Source organism: Zingiber officinale, chromosome 9A (genome assembly GCF_018446385.1).
Source record: "Zingiber officinale cultivar Zhangliang chromosome 9A, Zo_v1.1, whole genome shotgun sequence".
Lineage (NCBI taxonomy): Eukaryota > Viridiplantae > Streptophyta > Magnoliopsida > Zingiberales > Zingiberaceae > Zingiber > Zingiber officinale.
In genome coordinates, this window is record NC_056002.1 from 68,472,714 (window position 1) to 68,497,373 (window position 24,660).

At 36.3% G+C, this 24,660-nt stretch overlaps 1 protein-coding gene across 1 annotated transcript; it reads right to left on the reverse strand.

Moving 5' to 3' along the window:
- Positions 1–398: 398 nt before the first annotated feature.
- LOC122019254 lies at positions 399–2,013 on the reverse strand. Its single transcript, XM_042576743.1, has 2 exons — positions 1,947–2,013; positions 399–880 (listed from the first exon to the last, which is right to left on the reverse strand). Exons 1-2 carry the CDS (start codon positions 2,011–2,013, stop codon positions 399–401), a joined length of 549 nt encoding a protein of 182 aa, XP_042432677.1.
- Positions 2,014–24,660: the final 22,647 nt, after the last annotated feature.

Here is a 24,660-nt window from a genome sequence, read left to right on the forward strand (position 1 = left end):
GTTTTATTCCTCAATCAACTCCCATTTTTTGATATTCCAAACAGGTTTTTTTCCAAGCCTATAAATTCATCACCTTAAACTCGTCATATGAGCTCTGAAAAATTCCCAGAAAACTCCTAAAAATTTCTAAAAATTCTCTTAAGGTTATTCGTCCATTAAACCTTATTATTATCTAGTTACGGTATTTTACACAACCTTTCTTGTCTGTATCCTACATTTTTTTTCTTCACATAAGGACCTTTAGTAGCCTCATTCTTTTATTTGTTGCCCTTATATTTAGGGGTGTTTGCCAAATAGGGACTTTCAACCTTGTTTTGTTTCAACCTCTCTTCCTCTTGAACACAGTGTGAAATGAGTTCATTAAGAGTCAATTTCTCCCTTTGACAGATATAATTAATCTAGAACTGACTAAACTGGTTTGAATGAGAAATAAGTACTAAATGCACAAGCATGTCATCCGATAATTCAAGATTAAGTGCCTTCAACTTTGATACAATGTGGGGCATTTCCATGATATATTCCCTAACATTACCCTTACCTTTATACTTCATGGAAATCAAGCTCTTTAGAATTGTGCTTGTTTCCACCTTATCGCTTTTGGCAAAGCGCTTTTCAATCTCATCGAGATATTCCTTAGCTTGGGTGACACTATTAGACACCGTGCCCCTAAAAATCTCAGGTATGCTGCGCTTGATGATCATAAGAATCATACGATTAGAGTGATCCCACTTCTCATATTTAACCCTCTGTTCAGAGGAACTAGTATCTGTAGGAGCAGTGGGTTGCTCTATTTGAAGTGCAAGGTCTAGATCCATGCAGCCAAGAACAATTAGAATGTTCTCTTTCCAATCATTAAAATTTGTATCATTAAGGATCGACACTGAACTTAAGTTAGCAAAAATAGTAGCAACATTTATTGAAAAGAGAACACAAGAATTATAAAATAAATAACATGCTCATTTTGAATCAATTAAAATAAATGATAAATCTCATCTAAAGATACCTAGTGCAACAATAATATCAAGTCTTTGGACAGTAATATTATTTGCAAGTTGTACTCTTGCTATAATAATCAAACACTAACAATAATGCATGACAAATAATAAACATATCTTTGGATCGATTTATTATATGCATGAAATAAAGAAACCCTTATAATTGTTACATGTTTATTATCACAAGTAAATGCATAATTTGTTAAGTATAAATCTTCCTTTGGGATGATTAATACTCTCATAAATATACACATATATACTTTATTTAATACCTCAATAATCCTCTTAATATTTCAAATAAAATTAAATTCAAATAATAGAGGTCACTTTGGTGACATATAATTCAAATTTAATTTAATTTAAAATAATAGATATTAATAAAACCCATATAATTCAATTAAAATTTAATTTTATAAACTAATTTAACTAAATTATTTTATCCAAATAATTAAATTTAATGGAGTATCATTAAGGGATAAAATAAAGATAATTTAAAATAAATAATTTATTTACTTAATTAAATTCTTTTATAGTATTGATTTAAAAATTAATAGATGGTTACACCAAAACGTGGCATTAAAAAAAAACTATGAAAACTGAACGTGGCCACGTACGAAACCAACCACATTACTTTCTGAACTGGTGCAACTGTTCATCGCTCTCAAAAAAATGTAGACTTCTAAAACCTTGATTCGTCGTCGCTGCCGTCCCTTCTGGCTGAACGACCACCACTGCGGTTGTCGACCACGACAGTCAATCAACGGCATACCAGGGTAGTCGTCGATCCTTTCCAGTGTCGGAACACCAGTTTGTTGGTGTCTTCTTGCACAGAAATAGCGAGCGACGGCCACAGCCAACTCGCCGGCCACAGGCGCATCTCCGGCCAACTATAACACTTTATCCTGCCCCGGAAAACAACCTCCAACATGAAGCTAGTCGTCGGTGGCCTACTGTTGGTCACCGACTCTTGCAATGAGTAGAAAATGCGAGAAAGAGCATTCTGCACATTACCAGCCATCCTGGGCACCGTCGCCGACCCAGGAAACCAGTTGTAAGCAACCTCCCGTGATATTGTCCCTTCTCCAGAGGAAATTGCGATGCTGTCGCAAATTTCTCCAACCGATTGCGACACAGAACAATGCCAAAAATCGTGAAGATAAAATAAAATTGCAACATGAATATCATGAACCAAAACTGAGATTGCATAAGACAAAACTTTGTACCCAAAAAAAAATTCCTTAAGAATTTGGAATAGAAGGCTCTGATACCAATTGATAGAAAAATAGGTTGAGTAATCTCAACACAAAATATATGCATTCCATTCAATTCTTAAGAAATTATAAATTGGATAGACAGAATTACGGAAGAGCAGCAGAATCCAAGTATGTAGTCAATTTTGGGCAAGGTCTTCAATTTGCATATTTTCCTTAGTGTCCAGAGAGTTTTGTCGATGAGAAAACGAAACAAAAGTCTCAAACTGGGACCATAACCCTTATTTATAGAAACATAAGTTTGTCTATTTCTAATTTGGCCCCTCAACAAATTAGAAACTTGCACATGGTATCCGCATTAATTTATTCATAACAATTAAACCCTTAAGTCATATTACTTAATCATAAATTTGATCACATTAAATTATGACTTCTTTAATTGATGACATTAGATATTTATAATTACAATTATGGCCCCAAAATTCTAACACACCCACTGGACCATATGTGTAAACTTTTAAACGTTAAATACAAAATTTAGGATTACCTTGAGCTCCTCCTTGATTACTACGGAGAGGGAAGAAGAGCTTGTGAGCTCCTCTTGCTTTCTACGGAGAGGGAAGAGCTACGAAGAGGAAAGGAAATTTGAGGAGGCGGTATCCACTTGGAGATTAGGCATTCCCTAACACCACCAGAGGCGATCTTTATCAAGACCTTCTCTACAATGGCGGAACTATAGGCTGCAACCTGCAAGGGACGGTGACTTGGATGTATGAGCGTGGGTGAGAGGAACGGCGGTGGTGAGCACCGGTTAGGGATTGAGGAGAAAAAGAAATGGCACAATACATAGAAAAAAAATATGATTAAAGGTAATTAGGTTGTTAGAGTGGGTTAATACGATGACATTTATAAAGTTTGTCACAATAAATGGTAAAATATGATATTTTAATTTTTAAAATAATTTTTTTCATAAATGTCATTAAAACTTATTTATAATAACATTTTAAATCAAATGTCATTAAGAAAGTATCGTAATAGGTCATATTAATTATAGTGACAAAAGCCTTTACCTATAAAGAGAGGTTGAAAGATTAAATTGAGATGGATCCCTAAATCAAAAAATGATGGTGAATATTAAACACCCTAATAGTCGATCGTATTAACGGCGCATATTGCATGCTATTAAAATTTTATAATATTTATTAACAGCGTGCATTTTTGTACGCCGTCATTTATATATATATAATAATTATTAACAGTGCATTCCGTACGCCGTTAATATTAAGTTTTAACAGCGCACTTTGCATACCATACAAAAGTTTATTTACAGGATACTTTTTTTTTGTACACCATTATTTAATAAATATTATATTATCCGCAACACACATAATTGGGTGTGTCATAAAAACTATTATTAACGGCAGGCTTTAACTGCGCGTCGTTGATGATGCACTGCGAAAAGTCACTTTTATTGTAGTGTTAGAAAATTCAAAATTAATAATTAATAAAAACTTAAGCATTAAAAATAATCTCTTAAAGAAAGATAATTCAAGTAACTTAATAAAATTAAATTTGAAATAAAATTTAAATATTAAGTAGACTCCTTCAAATAAGGATAATTTAATTAATTTAATTAATTCAAAATTAAGAAGGGAGTGTTGACGCAATGATAAAGTTGTTGTCATGTGCCTAAAAGGTCAAGAGTTTGAATCTTGGAAACAGCCTTTTGCAAAAAGTAGGGTAAGGCTGCGTACAATGAATCCTTCCTCGGGACCCGCTGGCTGCCCTTTTTTTTAATTAGTTCAAAATTAAAAAATATAAATTCAACCTAAATTACAATTAATTAAACTTTAATTAAAACTTAATTAAATTAAACTTAAAGAAAGGGTTCCTAAAGCTTGTCTAACCAAGCAAGAAGAACCAAAACAAATCCACATAAAACTAAAAGTTCAATAATTCTGGGGGAAGCTATAAATTAGCTGGCACCTCTAAAATAATAGTTTACCTAGTTAGGTAATTAGGATTAGTGAACAAGGGACAAAAGTTTAACTTGATCAACAGTACTGGTAAAGTTTTGGATGAGAGTGGGTTAGAGAAACTCTATCTATGCATATCTAGGAAAATATGGTTTCGACCTGGTGCATTTGACTTAGTGGAACTAACTGAAGCTACTCTTTACGAATCTTAACTAGTTATACCAAAGTTTTGTACCAAGTTCAGTGGATAGAACTATTTGGAAAACCTCGAAGGTATGGTTACTCTAATGATATCCAGGTGATTCACCAAAACTCAAAAATTTATCCAAAGAATACCTATTTGTTGAACCTGAAGCTAAACTTGAATCTAACATAAAGTTAAACTCAACCCTGAAATTAAACTTTAACTCATCTCACAAAAGTATCGATTCTCAAATTGAAAACATAGATCATGTGAGATGATTAAGAATTTAAAATTAAATTAAAATTAAACTAAATTAAATTAAAATTAAATTAAAATTAAGTTAAAATTAATTTAAATTAAATTAAAGTTAAATTAAATTAAATAAAAATTAAATTAAATTAAATTAAAATTTAAATGTTTAGTTAACCTTATTTAAGATTTAACTTAACCTGATTAGTATCCTAATTTAATCAAATTAAAACATTAACTTTACTCTAATGCATTTTAAATCAAACTTGAATTTACAAGTTAATTAATGCTTAACCTTTATTTAACTTAATCAACTTTAATTTCAATGTTAATAAAAAATCTTAACTTTATTTTAATTAAATCATAATTTATATTAATTAAATATTGACACAAATTGAACCTTAACTTGTTTACTAACTTTAACAAATTTGACTCTGAATTAATTCAAACTTACAACTTAGTTAATCGTAACTTAACTTTAATCAATAAATTTGTTTAAGTTAAATCTAATCAAAACTTAAAATTAAAACTAATACTTTCATTCATTAGTCAACTAACTCAATCAATTAATATGAAATGTAAGTTGTTTAAATCAAATAAGTAGTAAATTATTGAATTGAGTCAAGTAAAAGTTAATCAATAAATCATTGATAATGATTAACTATTATTGAATTAATAACAAATTATTTCATTTAACCTAAAACTTAATTTTAACTTAATACACCTAAATTTAAGGTTATTTTTTATTAATGATTAATCAAACTTAAGTGAACAATCATAATAAGGTGTAAATAATATATCTAATGAACATTTGTATTATGAATAGTAAATTTCTTAGGCACTAAGATAAAAATCCTTATTGCTAACAAAGATAACTAGAAAGTGCTAGGTTAAGGGGGAGCAAGGGCCTTGAAAATATATTCAATTTAATATGTCCAAACCCTAGTATAATTTAAAAAAGAGTGTTAACTTAAGAGGGAGAAAGGGTTCAATTATTTTGAAAATATATTGAAACATTAATATGGAAATTTTTTGCAACTTATGAAAAATTATTTGCTTTGAGAAAGTTTTTGAAAAATGAAATCAGTTTTTTAGAATTTTTGTTTTCACTTTGAAAATCTTTCTTAAATCTTTTATGTAAAATTACCTTGAATTTATTTTCAAACTTACATTAAAAATCTTTCTTAGAAAATTTTTCTTCAAAATTATTTTGAAAAATATTTTTACTTTATTCTAAAATACATTTTGACAATATTTTTAAAATTAATTTGCTGAATTTCTTTGAAACATCAATTTGAAAAAACTCCTCTAAAATTTGCCTAAAAATATATAATAATCCTTATAACATGCTTTATTGAATCTTGTTTGAAAAATATGAAATATTTCAAAACTAATTTTCTTCTCTTTGAAAATATTTTACAAAATTATTGCAAAGTTTCAAAATTTGAAAATCTAAAGAAACTAAACTTTTTAAAAATTACAAAATTACTTTGAAAATGGATAACTTAGAAAGTGTTTTTTTTTAAAACTGCTTTAGCTTTTCCTTTGAAGACCTCTTATTAAATTATACATTCAAACATGATTTTAATACTTTTTGAAAACTCTTTTGAAAAAATATTTTTATAATGTTTTGAAAACTTATTCCACTTTAAAAAAATTTTAAAGAAGTTTTTACAAAGCTTTACTTCAATAATACTCTTATATACATAATTCCTTAGAAGTTTTGCTTTAAACATCCTTTGAAAATATTACATAGACATTTCTCTCTAAACTTTCTTTTGAAAGTCTAACTTAGAAAACTTTAAATTTTTTAAAATCATTTTGAAAAACAGCTTTACCATATTTTGAAAAATTATCACTTTTAAAATATTCGAAAATCTTACTTACAAAATTTCTTAAAATATTTATTTCTCGCTCAAATAAACCTGAACTTATGTCTTGTTACAAAGTTATTTAAAGTAATTAGTATTCAAAATTCCTTACTTTGCCATAATTCTTTGAAACTTGCTTAAAGATCTCAGCTTGCAATATTTTTTTACTTATTTTTTATGCATTATGACTTTATATTTTGATGTATGTCAAAGGGGAAGGATAGTAGGTTAAGTTAGAAAATTAAACTCACTTTAAAACACTTAACATTTTATGCTTTATTGCTTTATTACATTTTTTTAACTTTAACTCAGGTTGTCATTACATCAAAAAGGGGAAAATTGTTGGTGTAGGTTGTACTAACAGTCTGGTTTTGATGCATGACAAATAGGTTAAAGTTAGATGGGTTGTTTGTCTAATGCTTCTACCAAGTATACAGGAGTTGACTGGTTTGAATGACCTGATACCAGGCTGAAATCCAACTAGGTCCGCGGGGCCCAATAGCTGGTGAAAAATCTAACTAGGTCTGCGGGAAGTCCGATTGGGTCCGCGGGACCTAACAACCGGCCGAAGTCTAATTGGGTTTGTGGACCTGATAACGATCAAGTGGGTAAGTATCAACCTCATGAAAAATATGAGTTGAGTCAAGGTAAATACAATAACTATCCGAATATAGCTCATCCACTAAGGTCAAAGTACTATAGAATCAAGGTAAGAGTACCCACCTTTAACTATAGATCGTGTTTAACAATCTCACGTCGAGACACTCATCTCGGATCAAAGTCCTGCAAATCAAACGTATAATTTATCTACTCCAACAAGTATCTAATAGCTAAACCAAATTCCTAATTCAATTAGGAAACTCTAATTATTTACCCTCAATCCATCCATTATCTCCTAACACCTTAATTGATTAAGCTTCATGAATCATTTACCAAATCCAATCATCCCTATTCCATAATCAACATTCTCATTAAGCAATTCATATTCAACTAAGCATAACACCACCATCCATTAACAAATCAAATCCAAAGCAGGAATGAAATCAACTTAATGTGGCTGGAGATAGATACCACTGTCAATCACCCTACAATACTATCAACACATTTACATTTGAGCATTAGCCCCAAATCTAAATCCACAACCCTTAAATAAGAAATCTTACCTTCAATTGATCTCTGATTTGTGTTTAGATTGCTAACGCCTATAAAATTCTAACCGGTTCAGGGATTCCAGCCAGGGACTTCACTTCGAAGAAGAGGGAGAAATCCAACACTAACCCTAGAGATGGAGGGTTAGCCGAAGGGATTCGAGGTCGGAGCTGTGGCACACAGATACAATGACTACAGGTCAATAACTCCCTGCCCTTGGCTGAAAACTCCCTTATGTGGTGTGGCTCAGACGGTACAGAACGAGATGCCGAGGAAGCAGGAGAGTAGCAACCCTCAGTCGGCAGTGGATCGGGGCGCGATGAATTGACGATTGAAGTAGGAGAAGAGAGGATTGGCTGGGTGTGACGAGCTCTGTGGCTCACGTGATAACCCACGTCATCGCCTTTTGCGATAGCTCTGGTGCTGCGTCGGTGGCGATCGAGTGAAAGGTAAAGTGGCCGCGAAGAATAGTGGATGACAGTGGCTCTCACACCATCGGTGGCTGGGTCGAGCGTGTAACGACCACCCTTCTTACAACTCTACTACTCTCTAAGGTGACCGTTACTTAACTATTAACTCTACTTAACTGGTGTGATCGAAACCACGAGGAATCCCTACCGAAAAAATTTCGACAGAGTCTCCCCTGTACCGGTGACCATGAACATCAATACATTCACAGTATACACAGCCACAGGCGGCTGGAAATATATCAAACACCCACACAGTTTAGTAAATGATAAAAACTAATCACAACCACGCAGTAATAAGACACAACAACTAAAAAAAAAACTAATCTAGCAATGGTAAATGAATAAAACTCTAACAGTGGAAACAACCAAACAAACAATGCGGAATAGACTCAATAGCAACATCAGAAAAATAGAAACAACTCTTTATCAATCTCTATTGACATAAAACATAAAGTGTGACTCAATTCCCCTGATCTCTCCCACAGTCCACACATCACACACCATCCACACCACCTTGTCGCCTTCCTTGCTAGATCTTTTCCTTTCCTTTATCTGTAGTAAGAGGAAGTGCAATCTATAAGCAAAATTTGCTTAGTAAGCGCTATCTAACTCACAAAAACACGAATATGCATGTATACAGAATGAACTAGAAACTATATGCTCTAAAAGAAAGTAAAGCATAAATATATCTGCTCATGTCAAACTAATAGCAAAGAAGAGCTAAGGAATCTACTCATGTAATTCTAAGAGCTAATCATGCTATACATGGATAAACTGCATGCTAAAAGATAAAGCTAATCATGTTAAATATCAAATCAGGAAACAAACAAAACTAATACTGCATGCTTCGAATTAAAAGAAGCTAAACTTTCTGACTTTAAGCATAAATGAAGCTTATTTTATTTGTTTCAAACTTATACTTTATTACTTTAAAATAATAATCAACTTCTCTTGGGCTCAGGCTTAGTACCAATGTGCGCTCTCTAATAGGGACTGTGGTAGCTAGTCATCAGTCCTTTGAGGGTAAAGACCTTGGTCTTACCAGGGCCAAGACCTTGGAATTGGTCATCTGGATTTGTTTAACGACAACCTTGGAAGTCGGGCACTAGCCTTTTCAAAGTAAAATATCTTAATTACTTTTCTTTAAATGTCTTGACATTTTATCAAACACCTTGTGTGTCAAAATCCCTAAGCCTTGACTTTGGGATCTACTTAAGGTCTTGACCTTTTTCTTTTTTTTTTCTTTATCTTTCTTATACTTGTTATCTTTTAATATTCATATAATAAAATGCCTTGGCATTCCTTCTAGCACTTGGTGTGCTGCGGATTCTAATTCCAGAATTTGGAATCCCATAGAACCCTTAATCTTGTTTTTCTTACAACACACATTATAGCAAGGAAATATATGCTATTTCTGCTCATCCACATCTAAAAGCAAAAAGGGAACAAAATCAGCATACTACACTTATAAAAAATCTGCACTTAAGCTCAATAAAAATACTTAATAAAATTCTGCATTATAACTTAATAAAATCTGCACATGATCAACTAAGGGTAAATGAAAACAAAACATGCTCAGCTAAGGTAAGTTCAAACAACAAAGGAAAAACTAGAAACTCTATCTATCATGTTTCCTTTTTTGTTATAGTACATACGTTTACCATCAGATTTTGCTTGATCTATAGACTTGTTACATGTGCTCCTAATACGGTCATTACTGCAGTTACAAACTAAGAAAGAAGGCCAATTTCTTTTTTTTTTTTTTGTGAACTACATGCATCTTAAAGGAATTATCCCACATACAAAGAAGGAATATACAAGCTCCATCGACATCTTGCTTTTTAGACTTCAAGTATTTAACTTTATCATCAAGCACAATGCAGGCAACTCAAAGATGATCAGTGCCACAGCAAATTCGGTGATCTCATATTCAACCTAGCAGGTTCGGAATTAATGGTCATGGCAGCAACCAACACAAGCAACCCGAAACTACAGCTCTTCCCCTATTCAATGTCAACTGCCCTATATCTAAAGGAACAAAAATGCCTAGTTCATACAATTATTTCCCTTCTTTGAAGTACACGGCAGCAAACACACAAGATATTTCATAGCATGCTTCAAAAATCAAAAGACACAAGGAAACATCAAACGAATCCGGAACCACTCTTACCGCAGGTGAGTAAGCGACTTACCTTAGGTTTCTTGGACTTACAGCCGGAAAGAGAGATCTAGGGTTTCGGATAGATGAGAATCCCGGCGGCTTCTTTGCGTCCGCGTGCTCTCCACGACGAGAGGGCCACGATTGAATGAAGACCGACCGGAAAAAGGCCTAGCTCCGTCGCCTTCTCCGCCCGAACAGTGGAGTCGCCGTCGTTCGCGAGAGAGGAGGAGAAGAGAGGTTCAGGAGTTTTAGGTCACGGGAAAAACTTAAGTCCTCTCTTAATAACTTGGTATTTGATTATCAACTATAGCTTATATATTTGTCGTTGCCTATCTAATTAGCATTGACCGCTAGCCCAGTTGGTCAGCCGGCTTTTAACCGAATCAAAGGTTTGGGCTTCGATTCCTCCGCTGCGCACTTTTTATTCCAATTTATTTTAAACGTTCCAACTATAGCTTAAATATATTTCACTTCCTAATTTATCAGCAACGACCGCCAGTACAGTTGGTCAGCTGGGTTTTGACCGAGTCAAAGGTCGCTGGTTCAAACCTCGGCTTGGATATTTTTTTGTCAAAACTTCTTTCGTTTAGTAAAAATATCAAACGACCTCCAAAAATTGCATAAAAATACTCTAAAAATCTCTAGAATATTTTAAAAACATTTCTAAATATTTTTAAGGACATTTAGAACTCGAAATAGGAAAAATTGGGTTGTTACAGAGCGGCACTAATGCAAGCAGGTGGCAGCAACGGTAAATAGTCGTTCAGCACACGACAACATCGCAGGGGCAATATGGTTGCAACCTCGTGAGGGGAAATAAGGGTGGCAACATAGGTCTAGAGAAGAGAGGAGAGGGTGACAGGGTGGCGCTCGTGGCACCCGGCGATTCGTCATCAATGGTTGATGGCGATGAAGGGAGAAGAATGGAGACGAGCAACGCAATGGATCGAGGAAATGGGAGAAGGGAATCGGTGATGTGAAGAGGTAGAGCTAGGTTTTCTATATATATACTTAGGGTTAATTAAATCCAACTTTGGTTTAATAAAATCAATCAACTCCCACTTTAATTGGGATATCTAAACCGGCTTTCCCTAAACCTAATTGATCTATCCCTTAAACTTGGCATACGGACTCTATTTAAATCTCAAAAAATGTCTAAAAATTCCTAAAAAATCTAATAAGATTATTTCTCAAATAACCTTATTATTTAATTATTATTTGGGTGTTGTATTTTACATTCTCCCCCACTAATAAAAAATTTAGTCCCTAAATTTACTGCTCCAACTCAGGGATCCTCATCTAAGGGTAACAACTAAGCAACATACCTATATACACTCCATTATAGTATCATGAAAAAATCTCCAACCATAAGGGATGACCTTGTGGGTTATTAGCTCACCCTGCTTCTGCTACTCTTACACTACTACCTAGCCAACTATGGGTAAAATCTACTATCTTCCAAAATCTATAAGACACACTATCAGCAGATTCTCTAACATCTATATAGTACGCTCAGACTGTCCATCTGTCTGAGGGTGGATGTTGTACTAAACAAATCTCCATACTCATGGCATGCTGTAAACTCTGCCAAAATCATGGTATGAACCGCAGATCTCCATTCAATACAATATTCAGAGATATACCATGAGGTCTGGTAATCTCTCTACAGTATAGCCCTACTAATTGATCCAAAGAATCCATCCTATGGATCTATAGAGAGTAAGCAAATTTAGTCTACCAATCAATGATTACCCAAATCGCATTATATCCTCTCTGTGTCCTGGGTAATCACACAATAAAGTCCATCATAACAAACTCTCCTTTCCATTATAGTATCTGAATCTACCGTAACAATCCTGCTAATCTATGATGCTCAGCCTCCACTTACCGACATACTAGACATCGAGCTACAAAATTTGCGATGTCTTTCTTCATATCGTTCCACCAATAGGAACACTTTAATCTTTATACATCGGGTATCATCCGAATATATCACAAATCTAGGTCAGTGTGCTTCCTAGAGTAACTCCTCTCGAACAAGATGTGACTTAGGATCACACATAATCTAGCACAGAGCAAAGAATCTCGTACTCAGCACATGAGAATTCTATCTGCTGTCTTGAGACTACTTTGCTACATAAAAAACCAAAGATGTTGATCACTAGCTTGAGCCCTCTAAATCTGTTCAACAATAGGTGACTGAGCAACCATGGGTACTAGAGTCCCTCGCTCTGCCTATCTCTACTCTACCAGTCTCCACTCGAAAGCATTGAACCAATCCTGTAATCATAATCCGATGACAAGCCAAAACTCCTCAGAATTTCCTACTCAAGGCATCTTAGCTTTCCCTGGAGGATAGCTAACTCTAACTCATGAACATAATAATTCTTCTCATGTTCTTTCACTTGACGAGAAGCATACAATACTACTCGCTCATGCTGCATCAAAACAGCACCTAATCCCTGGTACGATATATCCGTGTAGAGTACAAATTTGTAACACTAGAAAGTAACACCAAGACGAGTGCAGTTATCAACCTTTGTTTCAACTGCTGAAACTGGTCTCGAAAGCTTCTATCTAGGCAAACTCCATACCCTTCATAGACAGTCCAGTCAACAACATAACAATGCTAGAGAGCCATTCAACTAATCTCCAGTAATATCTTGTCAGACCGAGGAAATTGTAAGTCTCCTGTACAGGCTTTGGCAACTCTTAACTAGTAACAGCCTCTATCTTCTGTGGATCCACTGATATGCTCCTGCTAGAGACAATGTGTCCCAAAAATCCCACGGAAGATAGCCCAACATGCCCATTTACTAAACTTTGTATAGAGATGTTCTTGTCAAAGTATCTCCAAAAGTATGTGAGGATATTGTTTATGATCCACCTCGGATCATGAATTTACACAATATTGTCAATGAAGACAATTACAACTGATCTAAATACTCTCAGAATATCCAACTCTCATCGAATCCATGAAAATATCCAAATCAGTAGTAAGCCCAATTAGCATTACCGAGAACTCATAATATCCATACATAGGGCATACTCAAACGTAAGAGCACAGGCATCGGGTTTATGATCTAATTGCCAACCATAAATCACCAAATCCACAAACATCATAGACATGCTACTTCCCATGTCACTATCTACAACAAATATCAAATAATAATAGATCATCAAATCAAAAACCCATTGATAGATCATCAGAAAAAAAAATCATATATTACAACATCTGATCTCATAATATCAACTAATAAATCATCAAAAATCCATATATCACAATATCAGATCTCACAATATCCATCAATCTCAAATAATCTTCAACATCAATCAAACCTGATAATTTTCCAATGACCAATTCTCATTATAGTGTACTATCAAGATGTAGAAATATATCACCATCCTACCTATGATATATGACTACTGAAGTCAAAGGGATATCCCTTGACTCCCTGATTGATAATCTACAACTCTCCAAATGGTGGAGATATGGTCAATCCATGAGATATGAGTATAAAAACTTTACTAATTTTATCTAAAAATATCCAAAGAGTATGTCAAATCTCATCCTTCCCAATATTCAGATATTTATAGTAAAGAAATGACAATCCAAAGTCTAAAGGGTCACTCAACCTCCTACTAAAAGTATGCCCATCAGAGAATATCACTACAAATCTCATAACCATACCCGTAAAATGTCCTCCGATAACTGTCGTCAAAATGTCGAACACTCTGATCTAAGATACAGACTTTAAGACCTTTAGTAACTGATTATGTGGTCAAGGTCTTGAGCTACTTATGGAGACAATGTTAGCTGAGTCGATTAACCATTATTTTGTAACACATCATACTACTATTGCTCCACCTGAGGTTCAGGGACCTCTAGTGACAAGTCATGTGCACAATGGTAGAGGAGCACTATCACTAGATAGTTGGTCAAATAACTGTCATTCGACGCTCTACCCCTCAAAAGTCACCATCTGATATTTCCACTTAGTATCAACTCAATTTTATAGGTGTTAATCAACTAACACTATGTTCTCTGCATAATTATGGGTTGTATATCTCTAGGTATCATCAAGGATATCTAACCATATCTGATCGGTCCATGAGTTTGGATCTCCCATGGAACAACATTAGCCGAGTCAATTGATCATCGCCTTATAAACCATTATACCATGATTCCTCCTTTCTCCGGTTCAAGAACTCCTGACAAGCTATACAGAAGGAGGCAGAGAAATACTATCTCTCTGGAGTATCTTAGAATCATCAACAAGAGATGCCCTGCTCCCATAAGTCGTCTTATACATTTTCCTTCACATGGTACCTGGTCACGTAAAGCATAAGCAACAACCTTTTTCTTTTCTGCACCAGTACAAATCATATATCTGAATGTTCTCTCCAATTTATACATCCTATAATGGTTGTATCTTGTAAGTGTTAAGCAACTAGCTCTACATTTTTCCATATCAGTGGGGGTCATCTATCCAAATGTACCTTTTAGGTTATCCTACTAGGTATATATAGTCCATGGTCAAAGTCTTCATGGAATAGGATACATCGATCCTCTACAGACTAGTCAAGCCGACAATGGTATGTGGCTAATTCAGTCCATTCTACGTCTATACAAGTCATGTACTCTAATGTGCCTTTCAGGTTATCTAACCAAATAAACAATCCAAAGATCGGAATCTCCATGAAATAGAGTAAGTCGGTCCCCAACTAACTGAACTAATAAGAGTAAATCAGTCCTCTACCAACTAAATCAATAAGAATGAATCAGTCCTCTACTGACCAAACCAACAAAGATAAATCAGTCCTCTACTGACCGAACCAACACCAGTAAATCGATACTCTACTGACCGAGCCAATGTGATATTTAGCAGATACTATCCACTACCCAACTAGTAATAGTAGAAACTAGTAGTACTAATTGTATGGTAGACGAAATCCTATGAGACTGTAATCCCTAATCTCTAGTAGGAACTGATAGACCTAACAGTAGCTAACCCAACACATATCATACATGCTATAAATAACTAGACAAGCACCAACCGAAGTGTATAATAATAGTACACAAACATACCTCCTATAGTTTAGAGATGCCCTGTCGCTGCCTAGTCCCAAACCTTGAAAAGGTCACATCGAGAAAATAAATCATGAAATCTAAAACATGAAAAATAGGCCTCGTAAACTATACCAATAAATTATCATGCCTCGCAGATAAGGTTTCTGACGAAAATAAGACAGCACCTCCCCTATAGTAGTGACAAATAAAACCAGTATACCTTACCATAAGGCTACTCACAAGCTATCAATAGCCCACACAGCTAGAACATACACAACCACACAGTTACATACACAACCCACACGGCTAAAACATACACAACTACGCAGTTATATACACAACCCACATGGTTAGAACAAAAAGAACATAACCACGTAATTGTATAATAAGCAGCCTATATAACTGTACTAAAAACACAACGGAAGACATAAGTAAAATATAAAAATAATACAACTAACTACGAGTCGACCTGACTTAACACAACAAGTACATGATCGAAATAAAGGATGCCGCAAGTTTGGAAATCCATACAGAAGGTACATAATACAAATATAAATGCAAAACCAATAATGTGAGTGGAAGCAATAATGATAGAAGTTGCTCGATGTGATATGGGACTAGTAGACAGGATCTCCAAGCGACTCCATAAATCCTTTACCTGCTACCTGATGAAAGAAAACCAGTTTATGTGGTGCTGAGTGTTGGGACTCATCGGGTAATAAACAGATAGTGCATAAACATAATAAATAATTAGAGATACAAGGTATACAATCTCATAGGAAAAATAGTAGATACTACCATAATATCATAATAAATGTCCATACCTGAACTCATATCCTAGGTTAGTAATAGAAGGCCAAGAGTAGTAAAGATCTGCTACAGCACTACTCATAACTACAAGGGTAACATGTGAGGTACATATATACTACCAATAATTAAGCTAGAGTCTAGCCACATGCGACAGGTATATAACTCAACATATGTAAGCATATCACATGGATATAATAAAACAACTGCAAAAGTAAGCAATCAACAACATCAGCAGGTATAACAATAACAGCATATGCACAAATGATCACCCCACTCACCCCTCTGTACCATGACCCTTGTATAGTCAAGAGGTCAAAACAATGACAACTATATAACACTCCAGCCGCCACTACTCTCGAGTGACCGAGTGGACAATTTTCATAGTAGCTAACTAGCTACGTAGCAACGGGGTTCCTGCTACTCGCATCTCCAGCCGCCACCACTCATGAGTGACCGAGTGGGAGCACTATAGGACAAGCGACACACTTTAGCTACCACTACCCATGAGTGGTCGAGTGTGCGGCCCTAACTGACGACTCTCTAACACCACAAGGGAGATAATCGTCGTCAATATGCATGTAATGATATAATATGCAAGATGTAATAGTCATCATATATATGTCAACAGAAATTAAGTATGCTACAGTAAACCAGCATGCTCAATAAGGTATGTGAATAAACAGTAATCAAGGCAAGTAAGCATGGTATCTAGTATCTACTAAATATCATGGATGACAACGAGAGACTGTGTAGGCATCAAATCAATTATCCCAAAGATCGAGTGGATAAGTGTCAAGCTCAGGAAAAATATGAGTGGAGTCAAGGTAAATACAGCAACTATCCGAATATAGCTCATGCACTAAGGTCAAAGTAATATAGAATCAAGGTAAGAAGTACCTATCTTTTACCTTAGATCATGCAGAACAATCTCACGTCGAGACACTCATCTCGAATCAAAGTCCTGCAAATCAAACGTATAATTTAGCTACTCCAACATATATCTAATAGCTAAACTAAATTCCTAATTTAATTAGGAAACTCTAATTATTTTCCCTCAATCCATCCATTATCTCCTAACACCTTAATTGATTAAGCTTCATGAATCATTTATCAAATCTAATCATGTCACGCCCCAGAGGAGTCCCTGTCCGAGAAAATTTCGACAGCATCTCCCCTGTACGGTGGACAATCTGAAACTTTTCTACATCCTCATATACCTCAGCCACAGGCGGCTGGAATAATAGCAGAAATAAAATACAATCACAGACATTCCACGTAGTTTATATAATAAGTAAACAGAACAATAACACTTTGACTCGAAATCAACCCTACTCAACTACACTCGTAAAGCTCAAATCCAATTTTTCCTACTCCACTACACTCATAAAACACAAATCCAACAAACTCACCTCTTCTGCCGTCCAGGCAGGCATGTAGTAAAACATATCGAATAAAAATCCATCAACAAGGACAATCCATACAATATCCAGGTATCAAACAAAACCAAGTGTAAACATGGTCAAATAAGAAGCAAAACAAAACCAAAAGATCCATAAGTCTTCGGGGTCTTCAGGGGACCAGCAACTAGAACTCTCTCCTGACAGCATCATCCTGAAATATAACAACAATGGAGGCGGGGTGAGTCCAACACTCAGCAGGTACAATTGATATGCAAAGTAAGGAAATAACACCTAGCACTAATCATGTGCACAGTCTCCTGATAAAATAAAGGTAAATGCAAATCGAAGTAAACAGGAGAGAAACTGTACTAACCAGGACCTGGTATAAGGACAAACAGTCCAAGTGGTATAGAAATCCTGTATGCATGTTAAATATAGGTATCCAAACAATATGCAGCACATAAATGTAACAAACACAAACACAAGCAATAAATGCATCATGCATATGATGCCAATGTCATGGTCACCCCTAACGCCAGTCAGCCAACTCATAACAAAAGTAGGACCGAGTGGGTAGGGCTGTGACGACCGTGCACTCTGCATCACTACTCCTGATGAGTGATAGAGAGGACGGAATGCTGTCGGAATACACACATACTCCTACCCCAAATCATAAATGGGGGAGCGCAATGCTCTCATCTCCCGGTACACTATGACGGGGAGGGATCTCTAACGTGCTACACGCTGCGTCACACTACCCCTGAGCGGACCAACGGAGCACCGGAAGAGCAAACTGACGTGCTACCACGCTGCAACACGCTACCCATGAGCGTCACAACGGAGCACCGAACAGTGATGAAACTGGCGATGTGCTCGATAATAATGGAGCAATCTATCACACAGCATGCAATCATGCGAATGGTGCATGACACTAAGCATGGTAATATACTGAACCAAATTTATGGACATATAATGATGTGCACCATAGTGAACAAATCATATCAAAGTACACTGATCAAATAAGGTATCAAATCTAGGTCTTGAACATGGTGAAACATGGTTATATCACTACCCCTATGAGCATGTGTAATCAGGTACATAACAACACAAAATGTAAAACAAACAATCAATCAATCAGGTAACAGGTAATCGAGTAGTGATTAACCGAAACAAATGAGGAACATAATTAATGCAACTTGTTAATTTCACTACTATGCATATCAAAGACAATAAGTCAAAAGTACCCGCCTCCAAGAGGAAAAGGTCCAGTCCGACAAATCGAGATACTCGTCTCGCGTCAAAGTCTTGCGGTATCAAACAAAATGTCTAGTTTAGCTAATTCTATAATACAACAATTAGCCAAACTAGATTCTAATCCAACTAATCAATTAGAATTAACTTCGTTAACCTTAACCCTTAATTAGGGCAAAAACTCTAATTTCAAAACACATAAACCTAATTCATCAACATGCATAACCATCTAGAAATCAAATCAAACCATGACCTACGACTAAAAATCAATTTCCCTAATCGAAGTATGATCACTAACTAACCAAGTACACAGATTCCAACCTTTAAAGAAACCTGTTACACATCCATATTAACTCAACATCTAGATTAAACTAACCTTAACAGCTTCCTCCTTTAATCCCCTCAACTGAACCAAAATTAGCTGCAGCAGATTGAAAACCCTATTCTGCCATATAAACCAAATCCAAACACTTATCAATTCCTCCACAACAAAATCTGAGAACAGAACCACAACCTAATTCCAATCAAAGTTAGGGTACAGAGCCTACAATCTGTGATGGATCGAACCTGTGGCCGGCGACAGTGCTAGGGCACGACGTCGGCAGGGCTCGGCTAGGGCACGGTGTCGGCAGTGCTCCGTGCGTCGGCAGTGCTTGAACAGGGAGGAAGAGGAAGAAGACTTCGGTCGGCGGTGGCTCGTCGGACCAGAGAAGGGGGAAAGGAATTCGGGAGGCGACGGCGGCGGTTGTTGCGGCGCTGGTTAGGGCAAGGAGAGGGCGTGGGCGGCGTCGGGGAGAAGAAACAGAGGAAACGGCGAAATATGAAGGAAAAAGGAAAATTAAATAAAGGAAAAGAATTAAGAAAATTTTAACTTTTCATCATTTAAATGGGGTAGCCAAAACAGAAAATTAAAGAAAAAGGAAATGTAAATATAAACATTTCCTCACTTAAATGGGGTAGCCTAAACAGGCTTTTCTGGGCCCCGTTTTTATCCCCGTTAACTTGTCCATACGAGCTCCGAAAAATTCCCGAAAAATTTTCAAAAATTCCAGAAAATTCCCTTATTAATATTCACCTATTTTCGGTATTTTACATTCTCCTCCACTAATAAAAATTTGGTCCCCAAATTTCGTTATCTACCATCAGCAAGTACTAACAAGCGATATAGAGTATAAATGCTGAACGGTAAATAAATCACATACCTCAAGTGAAAAGATGGGGGTATCGAGCTCGGATAGTATCCTCGAGCTCCCAAGTAGCCTCCTCATCCGAATGATGTTGTCATTCGACTTTAACCAGCCGGATAGTCTTGTTCCGCAACTAACGCTCTTTCCGGTCCAGAATTCGTATCGGAATCTCCTCATAAGTGACGTCAGGCTGAACTGGAACTGAGACATCTGTCAGTACATGCGTCGGGTCAGGTATGTATCTCCATAGCATAGATATGTGGAATACATCGTGGACGCCTGACAAGAACGGTGGTAGTGCTAGTTGGTAAGCTATCGCTCTGATCCTCTCCAAGATCTCGAAAGGGCCAATGTACTGCGGAGCTAGCTTACCTCTGAGGCCAAATCTCTTCACCCCTTTCGTGGGTGAAACTCGCAGAAATACATGGTCACAAATGGAGAACTCTAAGAGTCTCCGACTCCGGTCAACATAACTCTCTTCTGGCAGTCCTGTGCCTCTGACACCCTCCGTCTAATAGTACGGTCCAACTCTGCCTCATGCTGAGCTCTATGAGGTCCCAACAACTGGGCCTCTCGAATTCTCGTTCTGATTGATGACTGAGCAACTATGGTAACAAGAATACTCTGTTCTGTCTGTCCCTGCTCCTCAAGGTCTAACTCGGAGAAACCCTGAATCAAATCTGTGACCACAACTCGGTGACAAGCTAAAGTCCCTCTGGACTTCCGGCTAAGTGCATCAGCAACCACATTAGCTTTTCTCGGGTGATAGCTAATGATACAAATCATATCCTTCAGGAACTCCATCCATCTTCTCTGTCGAAGATTAAGTTCCTTCTGAGTGAACAGATATTTGAGACTCTTATGGTCAGTAAAAAATCTCAATGTAATATCATACATGTAATGTCGCCAAATCTTCAGGGCAAAAATAATAGCGGCCAACTCCAGATCATGAACTGGGTATTTCTTCTCATGCTCCTTCAGCTGACGACAAGCATAAGCGACTACTCTGTCGTGCTGCATCAGAACAGCACCCAAACCCTGTAGAGAAGCGTCGTGTAGAGTACAAATCCGTCCTCTCCAGAAGGAAAAAACCAAAACTGGAGTTGACACTAATCTTCGCTTCAGCTCCTGAAAGCTGGTCTCGCAATCCTCGGACCACGTAAACTTCACGCCTTTCCTGGTAAGGCGTGTCAGCGGCATTGCAATCCGTGAAAAACCCTCAACGTATATCCGAAATTATCGAGCCAAACAAAAGAAGTTGCGAGCCTCTTCTATAGACTCCGTCTACTCCCAACGGTAACAACCTCGATCTCCTGTGGAACCACGGTATACTCCTACTGGTCACCATGTGTCCCAAAAATCTCACAGAAGACAATCCCAAAATGCATTATTGAACTTCGCATATAGATGTTCCCATCAAAACATCTCTAGAACTATGCAAAATGGTGTGCGTGACTCACCGCGGATCCGAAATAGATCACAACATCATCAACAAAGACAATGGAAACCGATCCAAACATTCTGGGAATACCAAAATCATCAAGTCCCTGAAAACCCCTAAGGCTTCGCAAGCCCTAATAGTAAAACCAAGACACATAATGTCTGTATCATAGGCATTCCTAACCATAAGATCCTCGACAACAAGTTAGGAATCTGATCACCAACGACATAAATCACCAAAGAATAGATCCTCCAGTGTGAGAGCAACGCTCCATCACATGAAATACCATATATGTGGGAGCAACGCTCTACCACAATAAATCCTCAATATGTGTCTACAATATATATAAGGGAGCAATTCTCCACTACAAGAAATCCACAATATATGGGAACAACGCTCCACCAAAAATAGTCCATACAAACATAAGTGCCCAAAGCACCCTACTATCTAGCCAGAGACTGCATGAGGTTGCTCTACCACAGACAATCCATAAGTGACCAAGACATCTAACTATCCAACTAGAGTCTGTACAAGATCACTTTACTACATATCACTGTGGTCAGCCAAAGGTGTAACAACCTAGTAAGTAAATCAAATCCATTGTCAACTCTCTCTCAACATCGTAGTGGATCACTCACTAGTAGAAGAAATAGTTGACAAGGTGTATAACCAAAGACATAAAGATAAACACTCAACCTAGGTAGAATCATCATGAGACTACCAATAATGCACCTGACACACGTGCACACACAACATATGTATGATCAACATAATCCTCCAATTATGATACACCAAACACACACACAAATCAGGTATATTCAGTATGATACCTCCAACAACACATACCGAACACGTGTGCAAAATCAACAATACACCTCAAACAACACTCACATGACATATGTACACCTATGCCAAGAGTATAATCAACATATACTTCCAATAGAGCATACTAAACCCAGGTGCACTCAAAATCAAACATAATAAAAAAAAAAATACCTCAGATACCACACCAAACCCATATGTACATATCACAACACCGATGTAATCGACAAGATACTTCCAATTAAGACACTCAAACACATGCACACATACTACGACACAGATTAAATCGACAAGATACATCAAGAAAAATACCTAAACTCATGTGCACATCCCACAACATAAATTAAATCGACAAGATACTTTCAATAATACAATCAAATACATACACCGAACTACATAGCTATGATCCACAAGGAACCTACAACCCATAACAGAACATGTATACCTATACTACTTGCAAATGGACAGTTTACCACAGGACTCCTACAACACATAACAATCATAATATACATGCAACATAGACATGCATAATCAGCATACTAGCTCAATCAAAGAGACCAACCCTATGCTACCAACACTCATGGGTTACGGGTATACCTAAACAAAATCATACATAGGTATCAAGCAGGAATACATCAATCATAGACACCCCAAAATAAAGCAGCCTAATCAACTGTTCTACAAGAATTTTGTTATCTCAGTCCTGGGGTCTATCGACTCTAAATCAGATAGGTAAATTTTAAAGCAGAACTGCACAACTATCCTCAAATTTATTACTATAGACATTTTGCTTCATGGGGTCGTCGATTGGGCTGCATAACAAAATTAACCAGTTTCATGCTGTAGAAGGGTTGGTGACAATATCAGTCATGTTATCACAGACAGCAGTGCAGTACGATGCACCAGTAAGAAATCTTGGCAAATTATCCTACACTTACCATGTTTTGAAACAAAAAAAAACATCGAGGCTACTATCAGCACCCATTTCCCAGAAAATGAGAATCCTTCTATTAAAGAACTAGAGCCAGTTTAAAATCTCATCCCAACTAACATTGACTGAAATGAAGAGGTACCAGATAAAGGTCGTTTAAGAGCATTGGAAAATGCTCTAGAAGAGAGTGGTAGAGCAACTGTCAGATACCAGTGAAGGTTAGCACATATGAACAAGAACCCGGGATTAACATTTCTAAGGATCCTTTTGAATTTGTTAAGTCAAATTAAAGTAAAATAAATTTAGAAGTGTATAAGAAAAATGAGAAAATAATATAGGTTAAACAGAAAGAAAAAAAAAGAAGCAGAAGCTTGCTAAATGGGGCTTCTCTTTTAGCAAAGGAACTATGCTGAAGGGACTTGTAAAAATGCTTGTGTCAACCATAAGGCAGGGCACAAATAGTGTGTCTACATACAATTAAGTACTTAAGTATTAATTGCTAAGGTCGAAGTAATGCACTTTAGCTTGCATCGGACGTTTAGGGTAGCACCAATCCTAGTGAACATTAATGTCATCTATAAAAGTCAATTTCCTAATGATTCTTCTTTAAGAAACATCTGCAGCTTCAAGTAGCTAAATCAAATTTTCTATTGTTGATGGTAAATTTCAACAAATTCTTGCCATAATGATCCGAGAGAGAGATCCTACAGTCCCTGGTGGTACTAGCATGTTTACACTCAGATGAGGTAAACAAAGAACAGATGTGCTACCTTTGACAGAAGACACCCCTTCAGACACCAACCCAAATAATAGATCATCAGACAACCACATAACATTTACTCTCATATATCATTAGAAATCAACATATCACAATATCAGATCTCACAATATCTCTCAACCTCAAACCATTCTCAACAATGATCAAACATGATAACTCTCCAATGACCAATTTTTATCGTATCGGGTACCCTATTATCCAAAAGATATGAGTATAAAAACTCTACTGGCTAAGTCAACAGAAATATGTAGGTATCATCCATTACCCAGCTAACAATAGCAGAGGCTGGTATGTGCCTCCAACTCCTACTAGTAGTAACAGAAACTAAAACTACTGATGGTATGATATGAAAAATCAGTCCTTGATCTCTATTAAGGTCAACCATGCTCAATGGCTAACCCGTCACATATAATATGTGTTACAACAACCAGACAGGTACTAAAGATAAAGTGCTAATACATGTCATAACTATCATAAAATAAACATCATACCTATATGTCGTCTGGAGATGTTCCGTCGCTGTCCAGTCCCCAAATTAACCTCAAAATTTCAAATGAGAAAATCACCGAAAATCCATATAAATCCGAAACGAAAGTCCGAAACATAACCATAATAGAAATCCGTACAAACCGAAATAGATATCCCAAAAATCTAGATCACCAAAAGCATATATCATAACCCGCTCTGATACCAATAAATTGGT

Bases quoted from the DNA above. Each gene is read 5' to 3' on its own strand.
- LOC122019254 (XM_042576743.1), bottom strand. From the start codon at position 2,013: ATGGCTGGTAATGTGCAGAATGCTCTTTCTCGCATTTTCTACTCATTG. The intron at 881-1,946 runs GTAGGCCACCGA...ACTTAAGTTCAG, and splicing joins GCAAGAGTCGGTGACCAACA to TGTCGATCCTTAATGATACA.